This window comes from Orcinus orca, chromosome 7 (assembly GCF_937001465.1).
Source record: "Orcinus orca chromosome 7, mOrcOrc1.1, whole genome shotgun sequence".
Lineage (NCBI taxonomy): Eukaryota > Metazoa > Chordata > Mammalia > Artiodactyla > Delphinidae > Orcinus > Orcinus orca.
In genome coordinates this window covers 86,563,852-86,585,525 of record NC_064565.1, presented here as the reverse complement: position 1 = coordinate 86,585,525, position 21,674 = coordinate 86,563,852, and the positions used below count along the sequence as shown (strand labels likewise).

Sequence of the window (21,674 nt, the reverse complement as noted above, 5' to 3'; positions counted from 1 at the left end):
AAGAGACGAGGACCTATACTTTTCTTAGGAGACAGTAAAGAAAGGACAGAGCATATTCATAGCCAGCCTAGAGAAAAGAACACCAGATGAGAAAGGCACTTGGTAACAGTGCCAAAGGAAGAGAAGCAAGCCAGCTGAATCCCTAGTGCTGAAGGGATGAAAGAAAAGGTACTTGAGGAACTAGCCAAGGGTCAAAAAACAGGTCCTAGGGTTCGGTCTCAAGCAGACTTCTGGGTTCTCTGATAATCTGGTTTCTCAGCCAACAGCAGGTTAGAAAAGGGAGAGGCACACTGGCAACAAAGGTTGATAGCCTCACAGTGAGAGAGAAAAGAAAATTAGAAGTGGACTTAAGTCTCCAAAAAATTAGCAATTTGAGATCATTTAGTGTAGGGAGAAAGAACTCTTTAAAAGCTTATAATCCTGGAGCATATCGCCATAGTCACCATAATACAGTAATTGCTAGTCATAGTTATGCTCCTGAGTCATCAACTTCTTTTTATTCTATTCTATCTAAGGACTTTTTCCCCCTTCCCATTGCAGTCTGTTGGACCTTTCTCATTACCATGTCTTAACTTTAAGGAGAAAACATCTTACTATCAATGTTTCTAAAATAAAATGGGTATGGGGTGGGAGGATTGGGTACAAGTTTCCCCTGCTATCAGAAAGTAGAGCGTTCCTATGAAACCTTTTGGAAAGCCGGTATAAAGCGAAGTAATTACCTTAGGACACATCTTACTAACAGCTGCACAAAATAAGTCAGGATAAAGCGCAGATGGTCACAGACACGGTTCAAGGCTATAGAGGCTTGATGCTGAGATGCTGAGTGTAGTTCCCTGGGAAGGAGCTTGGTGGTGCCCCTCTCACTGCTCAGGGTGACCACTGCCTCTATAACACTTCTCTGCAAAACAAATGTCTTTTTTTCATTTTTTTAGTTAGAGAAAACAGGTACTAATGTAGGTCTTTCATAAAAGCAAAGTGGCATAAAGTCAACTTTCAAAAAGCGGGGGATACAAGTATTAAACGTTTTCTGGTTTTTTGCCACACTGTTGTCAAACCCGTTTCTAGGGGATGTTTTCAACTTCAATGTAACTGATGGGCTTAACTGATATAGCCCTGCTTGTATGCTCACATTTCTTACTGAAACCCATGGGAGGCCTATGCAGATCTTTGTAAATTGGGTTAAGAAAGCCTTCAGTTTTCAGATGCTCTAACTGTCTTCTGTTTCTCATGTGGCTCCATTTTCTCCCTACTGCAGATTGCAAGGATGTAACTTGACTACAGATTGATTCATTCATTTAACAGATGTTTATTGAATGCCTGGCATTTGCAAGGTATTGAGATATAGGTGGACTTAATTTTTTGGAATAAGGATTTATTTTGATCTATAGGCCACTTATTATTTTTAGCAGCTCAGAACAAGTAACAGATTGATTGATTCCTGAATTTCATTGGCAAACCAAAATCATCCACTACATGTCAATTCTCCCTCAAAAGATAACCTTATCTTGAAGTCCTGGAGTTGACTGTGACAACTGATTCAGAAAACAGTGAGTTTTGTGTCTAAACCATAATATAATTTGAATGTCTCTTGCCTAGTAGAATTATATTACTAACATGGTTATATGTCTTAGATATGCAGAATTCTAGAATCATTCGAGAATTATATATGTTTATAAATATGTTTATAATAAATATTCTATCCTGACCATCACTCACCCCCATTTTAAGTTGCACCCTGTTCCTGGTCATATAAGATTGCATATCCTGGGGCTTCCCTGGTGGCGCAGTGGTTGAGAGTCCGCCTGCGGATGCAGGGGACACGGGTTCGTGCCCCGGTCCGGGAGGATCCCACATGCCGCGGAGCGGCTGGGCCCGTGAGCCATGGCCGCTGAGCCTGCGCGTCCGGAGCCTGTGCTCCGCAACGGGAGAGGCCACAACAGTGAGAGGTCCGTGTACCCCCCCAAAAAAAAAAAAAAAAAAAAGATTGCATATCCTGGTGCCACTGGTTACTTCATTGATCTGAAGAGCTATCTTGCCTACAGTTTTTCTTTTGGCAGCTTTTGGAAACTTTTACTTCTAAAGGCTTTAAGTATTTTAATTTTAAAATAACTGAAGGCTTTAGGATCACCTTAAGCCACCAAAAGCAAGTTTATGTTTGATTGTTAGAGGAGACAGAAATGAGGACACAAAAGAATCTAAAAAAGAGAGGCTATATGTATGTGTATAACAGATTCACTTTGCTGTACACCTGAAACTAACACAACATTGTAAATCAACTATACTCCAATAAAAATTTTTTAAAAAAATGAGGACGTGGATTTTGAACTTCTTCTTGAATTTCTGTTTTTAAAATTTGAATTTACCTTACTGCTCTGTGAAAGTGCTGTTTCAGGGCATCTTCTTGGCTATTTGATTTGAAGCTAAGTCTGGAAGAGCAGATTATACAGAAGTATTCTTAAGTCTGCCAGCATGATTATATCTGTTTGGTTTATTTCTTAACCTTCTGTGAAGTGTTTGTAGGTTTTCAGGTGACGGTGTCTTTTGATTTACTCTACTACCTAAATTTTACCAGTTAACGTTGAAAGAAAATGCTTTCTGATTGGCTGTGGAAGGATTTATTTGGTTCTAGAAGTATAGTACATGTTTTAGTACCCACATAATCTATTATGTAAAATGCCTCTGCTCGAGATGTTTCCCCCCATTTTTGGTTAAGAGAATAGGAAATCCACAAACTTTATAATGCCATTTCCTCTGCATTATCCATTTTTGAAGACCTATAATTGTTTTTTTTTTCTTTTTTTAATCATTACTTTAGTCAAAAGGACATAATTTTCTATGTTTAAAAAAAGACTTAAAATATAGCTATGATGACTTTATTAATATCCTGGAATATAAATTCCTGATAGCAACCACTCTTGTGAATATTTTAACATGTCTATACCTAAATGTCATCTGAGTATCCAGACAGACCCTTTAAGAACTAAACAGTTGGCTTGAACCTTCAGTTCCATGTTATGGAGAAGCCAAAAACCCTCCCTAAGACTTCTGCAAATTCCTAGTGTTCTGTGGCCTCTGAGTTACTGCCATCTGGATGGGATTTCTTCCCCTTGCCTTCTCTCTCCCTCTCCAGAGGGGAAAAAGCAAACAATTGTTTCCCTAGTCTTATGCAGAGCATCTTTGCCTTCCTTTGATGCTGCAAGGCCTTACCTTCCACCCTAAGTGCCTTTTCCATGTATTTTCCTGAACAAAAAGCATTTCTTTCCTAAGAGGAGCTCCACTGTTGATGTTAAAATGATGAAATGTGTGCCTTGTTAGGTTTAATTTGATAATAATAACCCTTAAAGTAACTTATTTTCTCCATTTACCAAACTTTCAAAAATTTCAGTAATTCACACTAAACGCAGTCTCCATTCTTTAAAGAAGTTATAAGAAAACCCTATGCTGAGAAAGCTTTTGCAGTGTTAGAATTGATTATACTATATAACATTATGTAGCTCTTTTGCCAGGTGGTTCAGAGAAGATAGTGCCCTCTTAAAAGGATACAGAATTTCAGATAGAGTTCAAGTATGGAGTTGATCTTTCTCTTAGAGAACTAAACCAAGACTATTTTGTGAATGTGTGCAAGAAGACTACCCTTTTGAGGTTTGCATTTAGTAATTTTGAGCTACGTTCTATCCGATTTTCTTTGACTAAACTACATATGACATCACTAAAGTATTTTTGACTGCCAAATAATAATTTGCCATGGATTTCACATTTCTAAGCCAATCATGATCTTTTACAGAAACAAGTTTGAAAAAAATGAGTTATGGGAAAAAGGGATAAAACTAGAGATGTATAACTGGTAGCCTATGCTGGTTTTAGGATTTTTATATATCTACTATCTTTTTTTTTTTTTTTTTTTTTTTTTTGCGGTACGCGGACCTGTCACTGTTGTGGCCTCTCTCGTTGCGGAGCACAGGCTCTGGACGCGCAGGCTCAGCGGCCATGGCTCACAGGCCCAGCCACTCCGCAGCATGTGGGATCTTCCCAGACCAGGGCACGAACCTGTGTCCCCTGCATCGGCAGGCGGACTCTCAACCACTGCGCCACCAGGGAAGCCCTCTACTATCTTTTTTGATACTCACTGTCACTGGGAAATCATGCAAAAGTTGGAATTCCTGTCTAGAAGTAGAATTTTGAAAATATGATGTTGATACTATTATACTTATTCAGTTACTTGTTGCATTTTCTTTAAGAGTTTTGTGTCATTGTTTTCTTCTGTGGTGCAAAAATACTGTGATTTAAGGTATAGACCAGAGGTAAGCAAACTATAGCCAGTGGGCCAAATCTAGCCAGTTCTATAAGCTAAGAATGGTTTTTCCATTTTTAAAGGGTTAAAAACAATAACAACAACAAAGATAATAGATGACTGAAGGCTTACATACTACCCAGCTTTTTACAAAAAAGTTTAGATTCTTGAGTTTTAAGTGGATGAGCAATTGTTAGAAAGTCACTGATGGAAAAAATTGGTGGTTATATAATTGTATATTCTGAATACTGTGTAATTCATTACTAAGTGAGTTACATTAAAAAGATGGCGTAGACTGACAATATGTTGGCATGGAAAGATAAATGAGTAGGCTACTAAACGCATATCAACAGTCTATCTCCCAGTGAATGATGGTAAAAGATTACAAGGAGCTTTTATTTGATTGCCCATATTTATCTACTGCCTGAATTTTTTTTCAATGAACATATGACTTTATTTATAATGAAAGACAAAGGTGCACACACGCATATGTGTGTGTTGTGTTTGTGTGTTTTAAAGAAAAAGAGAGAAACCGAATGGAAATTGCAGTGTCACTTGTGGCTGATTTTCATCACATGATAAATAGGTTTGTTTAAGGAATGTAACTTATTATGTACCACTTTTAAACTCTTGTCATCTTTGAACTTTAAACATTTTTCCCTTCAAAACTTTTACCAGATAACCAAACACCTGAAGATGTCAACACTGAGGCTTAATTTCACTTGTATTTTTTTTTTAACCATTTCTTTAGTTGAAATCTAATTACACTGCTTTAGAGCAGCTAGGTAGTAATATAAAAGCAACATGGCCTTTTAAGAAATTGTCAGGAACTGTGCCCCACATAGTTTACATTGCAGAGATTGCTAGTTCTGCATACACTGTCTCCAGAAAATGTTTTCACCTCCAGGCACATGTTCAGACATTAAGGATTGAAGAGTTGCAATAATGATTATACGATAAGTAGCCTGCCAAAAGAACAGTAGGACTTCATAGATTTTTTAAAAATTTCCCTTTTATCCCCATACCTTGCTCCAAATTCCCCTACTCTCCTCCGCGCAAGGCAAGCATTTTAATGTATTCATAATACAGAAAAAATGTAATTTATGTAAATTGCATTATGGTGTCTCTCTCCTTTTGCTTCTGCTTTATTCACTCAGCACTGTACTTCTAGTGCTGTATTGTTCCATGGTATGTATCCACATTTTACCTATTACTCTAGAGGGAGTAGGCCCTCAGCTTACTACCACAAATAGCAATGCAGGAAACAATTTCACACCTGTCTCTTTATGGGCTGATGTGAGAATTTCTTTGAGATAGATATACCTGGGAGCAGAATTGGTGGATCAAAGGGTACGTGTGTACTTAATTTGACAACATAGTTTCCATGGTTCTTTTGAACGGCTGCACTAGTCTGCATACCCATCATGGGCTTTTTATTTGGATAAATTTTTGTAAGAGTTTCTCTACGGCCAGTAGTTAGTGACGAGAAAGGATTACCTTAGGTAAGAATAATTGTTAGAACTCCTGAATTATTGTTAGGTGGCAATTCCAGATGAGATATAGAGCCATGCTTTTTATAAAAGCATGTTCTTTTTGAGAGCTAGAGCTGTTGACAATGTGGAAGCATAGGAACTGATCTGAATCCTGTATCTTCTAAGTCTGCGTCCCATGACCAGGTACCATGAAATGGTGTTGTTTGTATTTTATAATGCTACATCCTTATCTATTTAACTTTTAAATTATATTAAGTACATAAGTAATGTTCACTGTTTACAAAATACTATTATATATGCTTTATAAGTATTAACTCATTTAAGCCACATAAAATAGGTACTATTATTGTTCCCATTTTATAAATGAGGAAACTGAGGCACAGAGAGATGGTTTTAATATTACCAATTGGTGAATGTGGATAACTAATGAAAAGTCTGTGAAAATAAATGGGTTATGTAGTATATGTTATTTCATAGACCATTACAAATACAAAGGTGCTATTTAACTTTTCTGACTTTAACTTTTGAATACCAATATGTGTAACTCATTGAAATACCAAATGGGAAAAGGAAGCATATTTATTAACATGTTTAATACTATACTTCCAAGAATTTGAAAATAAAATCCACAGATAGTGATAACCTTTGTTAGGTGCCATAGTTGTTACTCTAGCACACTGGGTGTGTAAATTTTCCAGACGGGTAAAACTTAATTATTTAAACACCATAAAATATTATCTTTTAAATCCTGCTTTCCTAACTTCTTAAAGCGTAGGTATGAAAGCATGATTTAATGTTTTCCTCGTGATTGGGGTCATATTTTAATAATTGTCATTGCACTTTGATGAGGATGTAGATATAAAATATGAAACATAAGGATTCTAGTAATGACTAGACCTGGCTTTCGTGAAAAAGTGCCTAATATTCTTTTTCTTTTGGATTATTTGCCTAATTTTAGAAAAGGTAAAGTACAGAATATACAATCACAGTTGTATATTGTGGCTGCTGTAAAATTAATCATCAGCTCACAGATGGTTCCTTGCCTAGAAAACCTTCTTCAGTGTTGCTGTGGTAGTTTTAGCTCCTAGTGATTTGAAGACCCTGATGAATCAGGTACTTATTAGCAGTCACCCATTCTCTTGCTATTTACTGTTTGTTGAGGAAGTATAGAGAAACAGTATCCCTTTCCACTGCAGTAGTTGCAGACTGGATTACTGGAATATAAATTCAGTATCTTTGCAAACAAGACAGCAGACTAATTTTTTCTTCAAAACTTCTTTAGTATTTGGCTTGAAACCAAATGCCAAGCACAAGCAACATCTAAAATTATGCCTCCAGGGCTTCCCTGGTGGAGCAGTGGTTAAGAATCCGCCTGCCAATGCAGAGGACATGGGTTCGAGCCCTGGTCCGGGAAGATCCCAAATGCCACGGAGCAACTAAGCCCGTGCGCCACAACTACTGAGCCTGCGCTCTAGAGCCTGCGAGCCACAACTACTGAGCTCACATGCTGCAACTACTGAAGCCCGCGTGCCTAGAGCCCGTGCTCCGCAACATGAGAAGCCACTGTGATGAGAAGCCCGCGCACCGCAACAAAGAGTAGCCCCTGCTCGCCGCAACTAAAGAAAGCCCGTGCGCAGCAACAAAGACCCAATGCAGGGGTTCAAATCCGTGTCCCCTGCATTGGCAGGCGGATTCTCAACCACTGTGCCACCAGGGAAGCCCCCCATTTTATCTCTGAAAGCAGTACTAGTGATAGATGGATGAACACTAAAATAGAAATAGTGTAAAACATTGAAAGTGAGGAAATTATACATATTAAATATATGTCTGGACAATAAGAATGATTACGAAGGACAGTCCCAGGATGTGTGAAAAAAGATGTGCCTGTGCAGTTGAGAGTCAGCCAAAGGTGAAGAAATATGCATGTCTGAAATGGTTTCAGCAGAGGATCATCTCTAAAATGGGATGCCTATTTAGTCAAAGGTTTGAAATTCGGGTTAAAGTTGTAGTTCAAGAACTTAAAGGCTGAGCGTGGTGAGTGAAAGTGGTGCTGTGGAAACTTATCAAAAGCCACAGATGCACCATGGGTTCAAGGCCTTTTCTAATCTGCAGGTGAAACTCTGGTGTGGATTCCTTAGCTGCCAGAGGTTGCCTCCCTTCTGTTGGTGGAGATTGTGGCAGGGAGGGGTTGCCTGCCTCAGTAAATGTTCATTGTAAACAAAACAGGACACTTATTTTTTTTAATGCCAAAAACATACCAGCTCGGAGGAAATACAGACACCATAAACCTAAATTTCACTCATGGTTTTGGACTTTTAGACTAACGGATTTCTTTTAGACTAACGGCTTTAACAGCCTTTTGGAATTTGTCCTGCTTGTAAGTAGAGCTGCCTCCATGTAGTTTATATTCTGAAAACCCTACTGGTCATTAAATTGAATGATACAAAAAAAGAGGGATCAAATGTTTGCTAGGACCAAATAGCCCCTCAGGGTGAACTTTACAGTTGCTGGTAGAGTAACTGTTTCGGAATGTAGTGTACTGTGGCTCGCCCATGAAGCTGGCCTTGGTGTTGGTGTGTGGGCTCTGCCTTTGTAAGATCTGCTTCTCACTATCCAGGTTGGATTTCGGGGGTGACACCCCCGCCACCCTTTTTTTCAGCTTTTAGCACTGAAGCCATTGTATAGTCTTCTTTTTCTTGTGGTTCAATATCTAATTTTAAAATTATTGTGTATTTTTTGTAAATTTTGTCTTTGATGTAGCCAGATACATTAAAAATTAGTGAGTCTCTGTCTTTGTTGAAAATCTATTATTTAATATAGGAAACGTGGTCCATTTATTTTATGTTTTAAATTATACAGTTTATCTTTTGTCTGGATGAAGGTTGACACTGTCTACAAGAGCTGCTGCTGGAGTTGGTGATTGGCACTGTTCCCACTTCTGCATTCAGATGAGCAGCCAACATGTATTTTAAATTAATCCCCAAAGTATTATTTGTACAATAAAAATTTTAAATATATTTTTCCAATTTAAATGTTTGTCACATCATTATATTTACTGTATTTCTAGGCTCTGCACTCTTGTCAAAGTGAAGTGTCCTGAATTGTTTTAGCCTTTTCTATAAGTCTGTTTTGGCCAGAGTATCCCGTTTTAAGGAAGTAGCAAGCTTTTTTTAAGGCACAGGGCCTATATTTAGGCCCTCACTGTTGACCATTTTAGTTTCCATGGCTAGGCTAACTAAGTCATCAGCATGTTGTGTTCTGCCAGCAATGTTTATATCAGTGACATGTTTTGTTTGTTCTTTTTAAGTCTCATTCTTATTAAAATAAGTCACTTAGCTGGTTTACTTTATTTTTTCCTAAATGTGCAAGAATTACAAAGGCTGGCTTCTTGTTAAATAACGCATGCTTGGTTGACTGTTTTATTAAAAAAAGCCGTGAAGTTGTTCCTAAAAAGAGTGAATAAAGATCCAGCATAGCAAGTAGATGATACTCAAGGAGTTACTAAGAATAAGTGTGTACAAACTAGAAAATGCACTGAATATGTGTTGCTTGTGCTTGCCAAAGTTTAGTTTCTACTACATTTAGAACTCTGACTCTGCAAGCTTTCAGTTTGTTCATGAATCACAGAGGTAGAAAGAAAATGATTAAGGGCACAAAACTAACATCACTCATCAGAGGGCAGGAAGTAAATGTGACTTCTTAGGTTGCGAGCAGATTGTATTAGCAGTCAACAGTAGGGTTTACAGTGTGCCCAAGTTTGTGTAAGGTACAATAATAATAATGATAATGGTAAAATTGTACTATTTGGTGGTGGTAGAAATAATAATAACTAATATTTACATAGTATTTACTGTATTCTAAGGTATTGTTCTAAGAGCTTTACATGTATTAACTCATGTAATTTCCCCAGTGACCATCTGAGGCAGGTGCTACTGTTATCCTCTCATAACTCACTTAATCCCCATAGTAACCCCATAAAGTAGACCGTGTTATTAAGCCCATTTTACAAATGAAGAAACAAGGTTAAGTAACTTATTCAAGGTCATGCAACTAGTAGTAGAGCTGGAGTTCAGAATCCATGTTCTTAACCACTCTGGTAGGCTCAATAATCCTCCTCCCAACCTCACTGGGTGGGGGTGGGCAAATCTTTACTGGTTTGATGCACTTTCGTTCCATTGCCCTTTCAGTGGTTAATTTGGGAATGGCAGTTTGGACAATAAGATAGCACATGGGGAAGAATTTAATTGCACACAGTAGACTGATCTTGGATGTGAAAATGAATTTTTGACAACTGGAATTAAAATCAAAGTACCTAAACAAATACTTTTGAGCTTTACTTCATGTTGCACTGGCTAGTACAGATTGCTATGTTGGCAAACATGTTTCAAGAAAATAATTGTTTATATAAAATAGAATTTTAAAAATTTATAAAAATTTTCTGAATTCAAATATAAGAAAATTTTTATGTCAACATAAAATTATAAACTTTTCTGGGAAGGAATGTTGTTTATTATGTGTTTTTCCTTATACATTTTTTTTTCATTTATGAAATATAAAAACAGCAACCCTATGCCAATAACCACAGAAGTTTTTGAAATTTTACTTGTCCACGGAAATCCATGAAAGCCTGGATGTTGCAAATCTTGTTGTATACTCACTAAACTCCATTCTTACCATCTTGCTTCCTGATCACTTACAGCCTGACTTTGGGCCTAATCTCTTGATTGAACTGGTTTCTAGAAGGTTACTGTTGATTTTATGGTCTCTGTATACCACCTTTTTTAAACCAAAGATCTTTTTTGACTTTTCTGTAATGTTTAATTCTGTTGCCCATTCTGTCTCTGAAATTCTCTTCCCTAGTAGTTGCTGACAGTGTGTCTCTGTGCTACCTCAGTGACCATTTTCAGTCTCCTAAATTTAGTGCTTTTATTTTGGTCTTTTCTATTTCTTGGTGGTGACTCTTGTAAAAAAAAAGCACATCATGTTTATAATGCCTGTAAATAGTAGGCATGAGAATGAATTAGCCATAAATAGAAGCTGCATGTTGCTAAGTAGACACTATTTAGTAGAGACTGTCTTTTGATATAAAGCTAAGTTTATAATTAATATTGAAGTTCTTTTGATTGCAACAATTGGGTTTTTTAAAATACACACATATATTTAATGCATTATATTCCTTTGTATATACCATTATTAAACTATTTCTTTATGGATATCTTGATTCCAGTTGTGTACGTATGCTTTAAAAAAAGAAAATACTGTATGGGCATCCTTATGCCTACATCTTGGCATACTCTGTATCTCCATCATATAAATTCCTAATGGTAGAATTGTTAAATTATGGTGTATATGCATTGAAAACTTTGGTAGGCATTGCCAAATAGCCTTTCTAAAAGCTTGTATCAATTTGCACTTTTATCAACAGTATAAGTACCACTTTCTCCGTACCCCTCCAACAATGAATATAATAAAACTTAATGTTTGCTGATCTAATGGATGAAAAATATTTTCTTTACATTTTTATTTATTTTAATTATAAGTGAGGTTGAGCATCTTTCATATCAGTAGTTTTCAACTGGGGGCAACTTTGCCCCCCCCAGGGGACATTTGATACTGTCTGGAAACATTTGGGGGCTGTTAAAACTGGGAGAGGGTCTGGGAAGAGGGTTCTACTGGCATGCTGCTAAACATCTTACAATGCACACAACAAAGTATTATTTTCCAGACCCAAATATCTGTAGTGTCAGGGTTGAAAAACCCTGTTTTGTATTATTCCGTTTCATCTTCTTTGTTGGTTTATATCTGTAATTTCTGAGTTATTTTATTGTTTGCTTTAGAGTTTATAGTATACATTTTTAATTCATCACAGTTCCCCTTTGAGTGATATTTTACTATTTCATGTATGGTATAAACACCTTGCTATAGTATATTTCCATTTTTCTCCTCCTGGCCTTTGTGCTATTGTTTTAATATGTTTTACTTCTGCATATGTTATAGACCCCACAATATATTATTATTATTTTACTTTAAACAGTAGATTATCTTTAAATTTTTAAAACAGCTTTAATGAATTATAATTTACATTAGATTGCACATATTTCAAATATACAATTTGATAAGTTTTGACATATGTATATACTTGTGAAACCATTGTCACAATCAAAATAATGAACATATTTATCATCCCCCAAACTTTCCTCCTGCCCCTTGGTCATCCCTCCCCAACCCCAGGCAACCACTGATCTGCTTTCTGTCACTATAGATAAGTTTACATTTTCTAGAATTTTATATAAATGGAATCATAAACTATGTGCTTTTTTTGTCTGACCCTTTCATCCAGTATATTATTTCTAGATTTATCCATGTGGTGTGTGTATCATTAGGAAAACATTCTTTTTTTTTTTTTTTTTTTTTGCGTTACGCGGGCCTCTGTTGTGGCCTCTCCTGTTGCGGAGCACAGGCTCCGGACGCACAGGCTCAGCGACCATGGCTCACGGGCCCAGCCGCTCCGCGGCATGTGGGATCTTCCCGGACCGGGGCACGAACCCGTGTCCCCTGCATCGGCAGGCGGCCCCTCAACCACTGCGCCACCAGGGAAGCCCTAGGAAAACATTCTTAATGACAGACGTTCTGGGTAATTGGACTGCTGTTATTAATGAGCATGCTGAATTCTAAAGTCACTTGATGTGTTCTTTGTTTTAGGTCATGACCATCCAAGGAGTGATAATCACATGAGAGCACTCATTGCTCCAGATGTCATTTGACCCTCAAAAAAAAAAATCTGTTTAAAAGAAAATATCCATTTGACCAGAACCTTTCTTTATTGAATGGCTTGATGGATTTCCTTTACTCTGATTCAAACCAAAACTGTCCTGCTCAACCAAAACAAGAAAGGACCTTGCATGAGTCAATCCCAGAATGCCACTTCTACATCACCGATGGGTGAAGAAAACCTCATGAATATCAATCACAGAGACTCAGAGAGCATCACTGGTGAGTCCAGTTTAATAAATGAAGTGCTGTTGCTTACAGGATAAAATGCGTATAAGACCCACCATGATGGAGCTCAGCCTCTCTTTCCAGCCTGGTCTCCTCAGAGACCACTGAATTAATCTCTCCATCCCCAGGTCTCCTATCGCATTATCAAAATCTGCCTTGGGTTCTGTTCCTTGTCTGCATCTGACTCCCTGTACCATGTGAGCCCTGGTCAGTAGGAACTGCGTCACACTTATCTCCCTTATCTTGTCTTCCTATTCCTATCTTCCTGTCTCCGCAAGAACAGGGTTGCTTGTGTTTCTGTGCCCTGCAGTCACCTAACAACAGTATCTGGCACATAAGAGGCTCTCAGGACATATAGGGTATGCAAAAACAGGTACAGCCCCGTAAGTCCTTATCTGCAAGACTAAATTTTAAAAACTCTGTACACCCAAAATTTTTTCTAAACTTTGGTTCTAAAACTCACTGGTCCACAAAACCTGACCTGTCCAGTTGTTTCTAGACATCTCACTTAGTTGGAATACTTGTTTGCTGAAATTGTATTAATGTGTTTAAATATGGGATACTGCTACAAAACCAGTTGGAGGTGTTATATAACATATAGTATGCACAGTACTACTTTTCTAAAACTCCATAAAATTCTGCAACCCATCTAAACCTAAAGTTTTTCCCATTTTTTGTTCAGTTTTATTGAGATACCTGCATTAAGATACTATAAAATGCACCCATTTTAAGTGTACAGTTTGGTTCAGTATGGCCTGTGGGCCACAGTTTGCTGACATCTGCACAACAGCATCAACACTTGATAATGTCAGTGTTTTTGATTTTAACCATTCTAGTGGGTGTGTACTGGTACCTCTGTGTGGTTTCACTTTCTTTTTCCCTGATGACTAATGATGTTCAGTGTCTTTTCATGTGCTTATTGGCTATTTCTAGATATTTTGAGTTGTCTATTTAAATCATTTGCCCATTTTTATATCTGTCTTACTACTGAATTGTGGTAAATATTCTTTTTATATTCTGTGTAAATCCTTTGTTAGGTAAAGGGATGCAAATATTTTCTCCCAGACCATGGCTCGCCTTTTCATCTTCTTAATGGTGTCTTTTGAAGAGCAAAAGTTTAAAATTTTGGTGGAGCCCAGTTTATCAATTTTTGCTTTTATAGTTCATATTTTTTGTGTCATTTCTAAGAAATCTTTGCATACTTCAAGATCACAAAGACATTCTCCTTTGTTTTCTTTGAAGAGTTTTATAATTTTTGCTTTTACATTTAGGTCAATTTTATAATTAATTTTGAATATATAATGAAGTTAGGGTCCAGATTTCTTTTTCCCAGTTGAATGTTTAATTGTTCCTGCACCATTTGTTGAAAATATTATCTTTTACACTATTGAATTACCTTGGTAATTTCATTGAAAAATCATTTGATTATGTATGTGTGGATCTATTTCTGGACTCTCCATTCTGTTTCTTTAATCCCTAAGTCTATCTTTACATAAATACCACAGTGTTTTGATTACTGTAACTCTGTAGTAAATCTTGAAATCAGGTAGTATAATTTCTCGAAGTTTGCTCTTCTTTTTAAAAAATTATTTTGGCCATTCTAGACCTTTCACATTTCTATATAAATTTTAAAAACAGCTTGTCAATTTCTGCCAACAAAGATTAATGGAATTTTGAATGGAATTATATAGACTTTGTAGAGAATTGACATCTTAAGACTATTGAGTCTTCTAATCCGTGAACATGATATATCTCTCCATTTATTTAGGTCTTCTTTAATTTCTCTTAATAGTATTTGTAGGTTTTATTACACAGGTCTTCCACATATTTTATTAAATTTAATCCTAAATTTTTAATTTTTTTCTGCTACTATAAATGACATTGTTTATTTAATTTTATTTTCCAGCTGTTTATTACTAGTATGTAGAAATGAAATTGATTCTTTATATATTGACTTTGTATTCTGCAACTTTGCTTAACTTAGTTTTATTAACTTTCTTGTAAATTCCTTAGCATTCGCTACATAAACCATAATGTCTGCAAATGGAGACAGTTTTACATATTCCTTTTCAATCTAGATGTGTTTTATTTCTTTTTCTTGCCCTTTGAATGGGACAGGATTTCAGTATATTTTTGAATAAAAGTGGTGGGAGCAAACATCCTTGCCAAATTTCCAATATTAGGAGAGAAGTTACGGTCTTTCACCAGAAGTTTTTTGAGAATGCCCTTTTTCAAATTGAGAAAGTGTCCTTCTCTTCCTAGTTCGATGACAGGTTTTTGTCACGAATGGGTATTGAATTTTGTCAAATACCTATTTTCCATTACTGAGATGGTTTTTCTATTTTAGTCCATTGGTGTGGTGAATTCTATTGATTTATTTTTTCATTTTAAACCAGCTTTGCATTCCTGGGGAAAACTCTACTTGGTCATGATGTATTATCATTCTTATATATTGTGGATTTGATATACTAATGTTTTGTGTGTGTGTGTGTGTGTGTGTGTGTGTGTGTGTGTGTGTGTGTGTTTCCCATTCATTGGTTTGTACTCCTTTTTTTGCAATGTCTTTGCTTGATTTTGGTATTAGGGAAATGCTGGCCTCATAAAATGAGTTGTGAAGTATTCCCTTCTCTATATTTGAAAGAGTTTTTTGTAGAATTGGTATGATAACATTTTCCATCCTTTTACTTTTAACTTATCTGAATATTCAAGGGACATCTCCTATAGATAGTTTAAAGTCAGATCTTTTTTTCATCTAGTCTGACAATCTCTACTTTCTAATTGGTATGTTTAGACCATTTACATTTAATATAATTATCAGTTTAGTTGAGTCTACTGAACTCCTACTTGTTTTCTCTTTGTTCCACTTAAAAGTTCTTTCTTCCTTTTTTCCCCTCATTCCTTTCCTCTTTTGAGTTGTTCGTTTGCTGGTTTGTTTTTTTTAGGATTCCATTTTAATTCCACTATTGACCTAATAGCTATACCTCTCTTTTTTCTCAATGGTTGCTCTGAGTTTGCAATATGCATTTTAAAATTTATCACAGTCTATCTTCAGATAACATTATACTATTTCATAAAGTGACACACAGTATTCTTCCGTTTCCCCCTGCCATTGTATTATTCTTGCCATGCCTTTTATATTTACATATGTTATATACATAATTGTTATTATTTTTGCTTTAAACAATTATAAGTTAAATACATTATGAGAATAAAAGGCTTATATATTTCCACACAGATTTACCATTTCTGTCACTCTTTATTTCTTTTTGTAGATTGAACTTTCCATCTTATATCCTTTTTGCCTGAAGAACTTCAACATTTCTTGGAATATAGGTCAGCTGGCAATGACTAGTCAAAGTTTTTTGCTTGTCTGAAAAGTCTTTATTTCACCATTTTTAAAAGGTGTTTTCACTGGTGCAGAATTCTAAGTTGACTTTTTTATACACTTTAATGACATTTCATTGTCATCTACCTTGCACTGCTTCTGATGAGATCATTTTTGTCTTTGTTCCCTCAAATGTAATGTGTCTTTTTTTCTCTCTCTGCTTTTAAGATTTTCTCTTTGGGTTTCTTTGTGTTTATCCTGCTTAGAGTCACTGAACTTCATTGAAATATGGATTTATAGTTTTGATTAAATTTGGAAGATTTTGACTGTTATTTCTTCAAATATCCTTGCTGCTCCCTCTTCTCTCCTCTTCTGTGACTCCAGTTGCATGTGTGTTAGACTGATTGTTATTGTGATGCAGGTCACTGATGCTCTGGTTTTTTTCCTAATCTGTTTTCACTTTAGTTTCCATTGCTATGCCTTCAAGTTTACTGTTCTTTTCTTCTGGGTAGTATCTAATATGTTAATGTTATCCAGTGAATTTTTAAATTTAGATATTGTACTCTAGTTCTATTTGAATTTTATAAATATAGGAATACTTTCTGTTTCTCTTTTCATCAAATTCATGTTTTCCTTTTAAATCTTTGAGCATATTAATAATGGCTATTTCGAAATTGCTGTTTACCACGTTTATCATCTTTGTCTTTACTCGGCTTGTTTCTATTGATTTATTTTCCAACTGGTAATGGGTTACAAATTGCTTATTCTTTGAATATCTAGTAATTTTTTATCAAATGCTGAATATTTTGAATGTTATATTGTTTGATGTTTGAATTTTCTTGTCTTATTTGAAAAACTGTTATTATTTTGGCAGGTCCTCAAGTTACTTGCTGGTAATATCAGTTCTTTTTTTTTTTTTTTTTTTTTTGTGATACACGGGCCTCCCACTGTTGTAGCCTCTCCCATTGCGGAGCACAGGCTCCAGATGCGCAGGCTCAGCGGCCATGACTCATGGGCCCAGCCGCTCTGCGGCATGTGGGATCCTCCCGGACCGGGGCACGAACCCGTGTCCCCTGCATCGGCAGGCGGACTCTCAACCACTGCACCACCAGGGAAGCCCGATATCAGTTCTTTTGAGGCTTGTTTTTAATCTTTGCTATCTAAGTCTCTATATCACAAGACCATACTCTAGTATGCTTTATTCTGCATTAATTTAACTCTACTACCAGTAGGCATGACACTTCTAGGATCTTTTGATTGTCCTAACTGTTCATGAGGTTTTTCTGCTCTGGCTAGATGAAATTCAGGCCTTTCTTCGCTTTGTGTAGGAGAGTAACTTAATAAAGATATGAAGATGTAGAGGAAAATATGAGTGTAATGAGGACAGACCACTTTTGAGGCCATATTCAAGAGAAACAAGAGGAGGCCTTGAACCTAAAGGGAGGCAATGTGGCTAGAAAGAAGTGAGCATAAGGAAGGGACATTTGGAGGATAAAAATATTAAGACTAGACAATCAGGAAAGCAATAAATAGTACATTATCAAAAATATGGGGGCTTCCCTGGTGGCGCAGTGGTTGAGAATCTGCCTGCTAATGCAGGGGACACGGGTTCGAGCCCTGGTCTGGGAGGATCCCACATGGCGCGCAGCAACTAGGCCCGTGAGCCACAAGTACTGAGCCTGCGCGTCTGGAGCCTGTGCTCCGCAACAAGAGAGGCTGCGATAGTGAGAGGCCCACGCACCGCGGTGAAGAGTGGCCCCCGCTTGCCACAACTAGAGAAAGCCCTCACACAGAAACGAAGACCCAACACAGCAAAAATAAATTAATTAATTAATAAACTCCTACCCCCAACATCTTCTTTTAAAATATATATATATATATATATATATATATATATATGGGAGCAAATAGGATTTGCTCCTAAGGATGTTATTTGAATCTACTAAACCTTGATTGTGTACTCACTTTTAAAATTATTTTTTGGAAGTAGGGAATTGGTAATCTTGAATTTTCACAGAATTTTATTATTGCTTATTAAAAGAAAATTTCTAGGGAATAGTAGTTCTTTTAATGAATGTTACTTTTTTCTTCATTTTCATTATACCCTTGAATGCCTAAGAGTCTGTTTTTAGCTCTGCATGTATTTATAGTCAACTTCTCTTCCTGCAGATTTATAATGACAATCTGTATGTGATATACTTGTGGCAGGAAAAATTTGAACAGTCGCATAGAATTCATAGTAATATTATTTGGATGTATTTTCAGAGCTCTTATTTAAGAGATCTGCTAAGGGTTGAGAGGAGCTTCTTTAGATCCATATTTAAGGTTTTAAATGTACCTCATCTCTGTGATTATATACCTCATCTTTGTGGTTATGAAGCCACTGCTTGTCCTTCTGGGTGAATAGGATTGTCTGATATTGTCAGTCTCCTTGTACTTGATTTGATTAATGTCAGCCTCCTCATTGTTAAGATCAAGTAGTTGAAATTTACTCTTTTAAGGTATGTTTTCTTAAAATTAACTTTGTCCGTTCTTTGCCAGAGTTAGAACATGTTTTTTATGCCACCCCCAAAGGAAATACCAGATCTCTTTTAAAAATGAGAGGGTTGATACGACATCCTGTATTTTCTCTATTTTAAGCTGTAGTATTTTAAGCATATTAAAAGTTTTTTTTTTTTTTTGTAAACTGCTAAATTTGGGAGGTGTTAAATAATGGGCAGCATTTGGAACAAGAAGCCAGGAGCAAACACATGAAGGTGGAGAAGCCCAAGCGTGTTCAGAGAAATATAAGCAGGGGGAGTTAGAGGTGTGCAAGTGAGCGAGTAGTGATGTGAAAGGTATTCAAGACTTTAAATGTATCACATCTTCAGTAAGTGTTAATTTTTTTTATATCTAGCTTCTGTGAGAATGTAGTAAAATGTAATTTTTCCAGATTTTGAAGAATCCTCCCACAGAGTTCAATTCTGTTATTAAAGAACATGTCATTTTATTCCTTTTGAACTCCTTTTCTTCTGGTTGTTTTGTGTTGCCTTTTTTCCCCGAAGCATATAATTTATTTGAGATCAGATCTCTTGTAAGCAGCACTAAATATATTGATAAGGAAGAAATAAGAAATTTTAAACTTTAAAAACATAGGTGTATTCCCTAAGCAATATATTTTTAGATAGGATACAATTAAAATTCATGGTAGTATTTTTACTATAGAAGTTCTCGTATTAAAGAAACCTAGAGAAAGGCCAACTTTAGTACCAGGATACAGTAATAAAAATCATCGGAGACATGGTATTGGCTAATGTTTCTTTGATTATCCTACTTTGACAAAACTAATTTCACCGATTTTTCTCTGTAGCCTAGAAAATTGAAATATATTGGATTCATTTACATGGAATCTCCTCTTTAGATGTGTGCTCCAATGAAGATATCCCTGAAGTTGAGCTGGTGAGCCTGCTAGAAGAACAGCTACCCCAATATAAGCTAAGAGTGGACTCTCTCTTTCTATATGAAAATCAAGACTGGACTCAGTCCCCACGCCAGCAGCGACATGGATCTGATGCCCTCTCTCCAGTCCTTGCTGAAGAGACTTTCCGTTATATGAGTGAGTATTTTAGAGTTTGTCCATTGAACTAAAGATCATGAATATCTTGGTGTTGACTTTTAAAACATTTGACATCCCTAGCCATTGTTCAGTTTGTACCTACTTTAACTTGAACTGATTTAACAACATGAAGAGATGATTCTAATTGTGTTATGTCTGAATGCAGAAAGTTTATCATTTTTAAGACTCTGAGTGTCCAGGGTTGCAAGCATACTCAGAGGTTTCCATTTCTCTCATCTTTTACTTGATACTTTCTTCCAGCTGTGGAGAAAAGGGAACTTTAAAAAAAAAAAGTAGTGAAAGTATTTAAAATTTAATATCCCTTTATATCTCACAGCATTTATTATCCTAATACTTTAATATGTTGAGCCATCAGCTTTTTGACTCTAATCTACCTTACTAAACTGACATAGTCACAGGAACTTGTCAAGTCATTAAGAAACGGAGTTCTTAGATACATAAGTAGCTTTAAAATGCCGAGGAGAAATACGTGCACACTATATAGTAATCTTCATAATTTACTTAAGGATTCAGAGAATATTTCAGTGAGAAAGTAAGCCAAATTTGTCCTGAAAATAAGTCTGTTTTACACCACACTCTTTAAAAATGACAAAATTAAATAGGACACCTTTTTTTTTTTTTTTTTTTGCGGTATGCGGGCCTCTCACTGTTGTGGCCTCTCCCATTGCGGAGCACAGGCTCCGGACGCGCAGGCTCAGCGGCCATGGCTCACGGGCCCAGCCGTTCCGCGGCATGTGGGATCTTCCTGGACTGGGGCATGAACCCGTGTCCCCTGCATCGGCAGGCGGACTCTCAGCCACTACGCCACCAGGGAAGCCCCAGTAATCATTAACTTTTAATGGTACTTTCCTATAACCAGATTACTTACTGCTCAGAAAAAGAATTGTAAACATTGTTTAAACTTGAATTAGGAACTCAAATAGAACTGTATTTCTGTCCTCAACAATTCTTATAATTAGCTGAATATTAAATTAAGGCCCTTAAGGTTTTCTTAACTTCATAGTTTGAGAAGTTACTTGCTTGAGATTTTCTCGAAAATGCTTTTTAAATGGAACACTATTTTATTTCCATTTCCCTTTGTTCCCTGAGTTTTTAGATTTGTGAGAAAATTTCAAACTGAAATTTCATTGGGATAAATTTAGTTTGTCATTATTCTGATAAAGCAGCATAGAAAGTGCCCCTTAGTTTACATGTTCTTTGTCCTATATGCTGCTGGAGGGGACAGTGAGGGAGACTAGCTAGAAAGATGTCTTAGATCATGATTTAATGGAGTTACTTTTAGGATGAATTTTAAGTAAAAAGACTGGGAAATAAAAGGTAAACAGATTCTAAACTACTTGGTTTATAGGACTTTACATAAACAAACCATAGTGTTCAAGGGAGCAATTTAAAACTTGAGATTAATAGGATGTTACAAGATCCATACTTCCAAGATCTGGAAAAGTGTCCTATTCCTTTCATCTAATGGTACTATTTTCACTTCAACAATTTGAAAATTAAACTACATATGATACACCTAATATCATGAAGCATAGAAGCTAGGATCATCATCCGTTCACTGATACTTTATCTCTGTACTGTACTTTAATTTCACTGTTATTTTAAAGGTATCAATTCTTTGGGTTAACAGTTCACTCAAATATAAATAAACTTCATTATGAATTTCTATCTTATGAATGTAAAAGATAAGTGATTTACTTTGTTTAGCAAATTGACCAAGATTTTAAAATCACGGGGACTTCTCTGGTGGCACAGTGGTTAAGACTCCTCCTGCCAATGCAGGGGACAAGTGTTCGATCCCTGGTCCAGGAAGATCCCACATGCCATGGAGCAACTAGGCCCGTGCACCACAACTACTGAGCCCTCGTGCTGCAACTACTGAAGCCCGTGCACCTAGAGCCCGTGCTCTGCAACAAGAGAAGCCACCTCAATGAGGAGCCTGCACACCGC

At 36.4% G+C, this 21,674-nt stretch overlaps 1 protein-coding gene and 1 pseudogene across 3 annotated transcripts in view; both read left to right on the top strand.

The window, feature by feature from the left end:
• The window catches only part of TRAK2 (trafficking kinesin protein 2), a 63,677-nt gene that overhangs the window by 11,762 nt on the left and 30,241 nt on the right, over positions 1 to 21,674 (top strand). Inside the window, exons 2-4 of one of the 3 annotated variants that reach the window (XM_033430042.2) lie at positions 1,410 to 1,547; positions 12,487 to 12,777; positions 19,509 to 19,703. In XM_033430042.2, the coding sequence (XP_033285933.1) occupies positions 12,687 to 12,777; positions 19,509 to 19,703 (286 nt within the window). In that variant the 5' untranslated portion in view covers positions 1,410 to 1,547; positions 12,487 to 12,686. Of the gene's footprint in view, positions 1 to 1,406; positions 1,548 to 12,486; positions 12,778 to 19,508; positions 19,704 to 21,674 lie in introns of all 3 variants that reach the window. The other 2 variants (XM_049711950.1, XM_004262862.4) reach the window with 2 other exon arrangements.
• LOC117201678 (WASH complex subunit 3-like) overlaps positions 1 to 21,674 on the top strand; it is a 105,269-nt pseudogene that overhangs the window by 62,677 nt on the left and 20,918 nt on the right.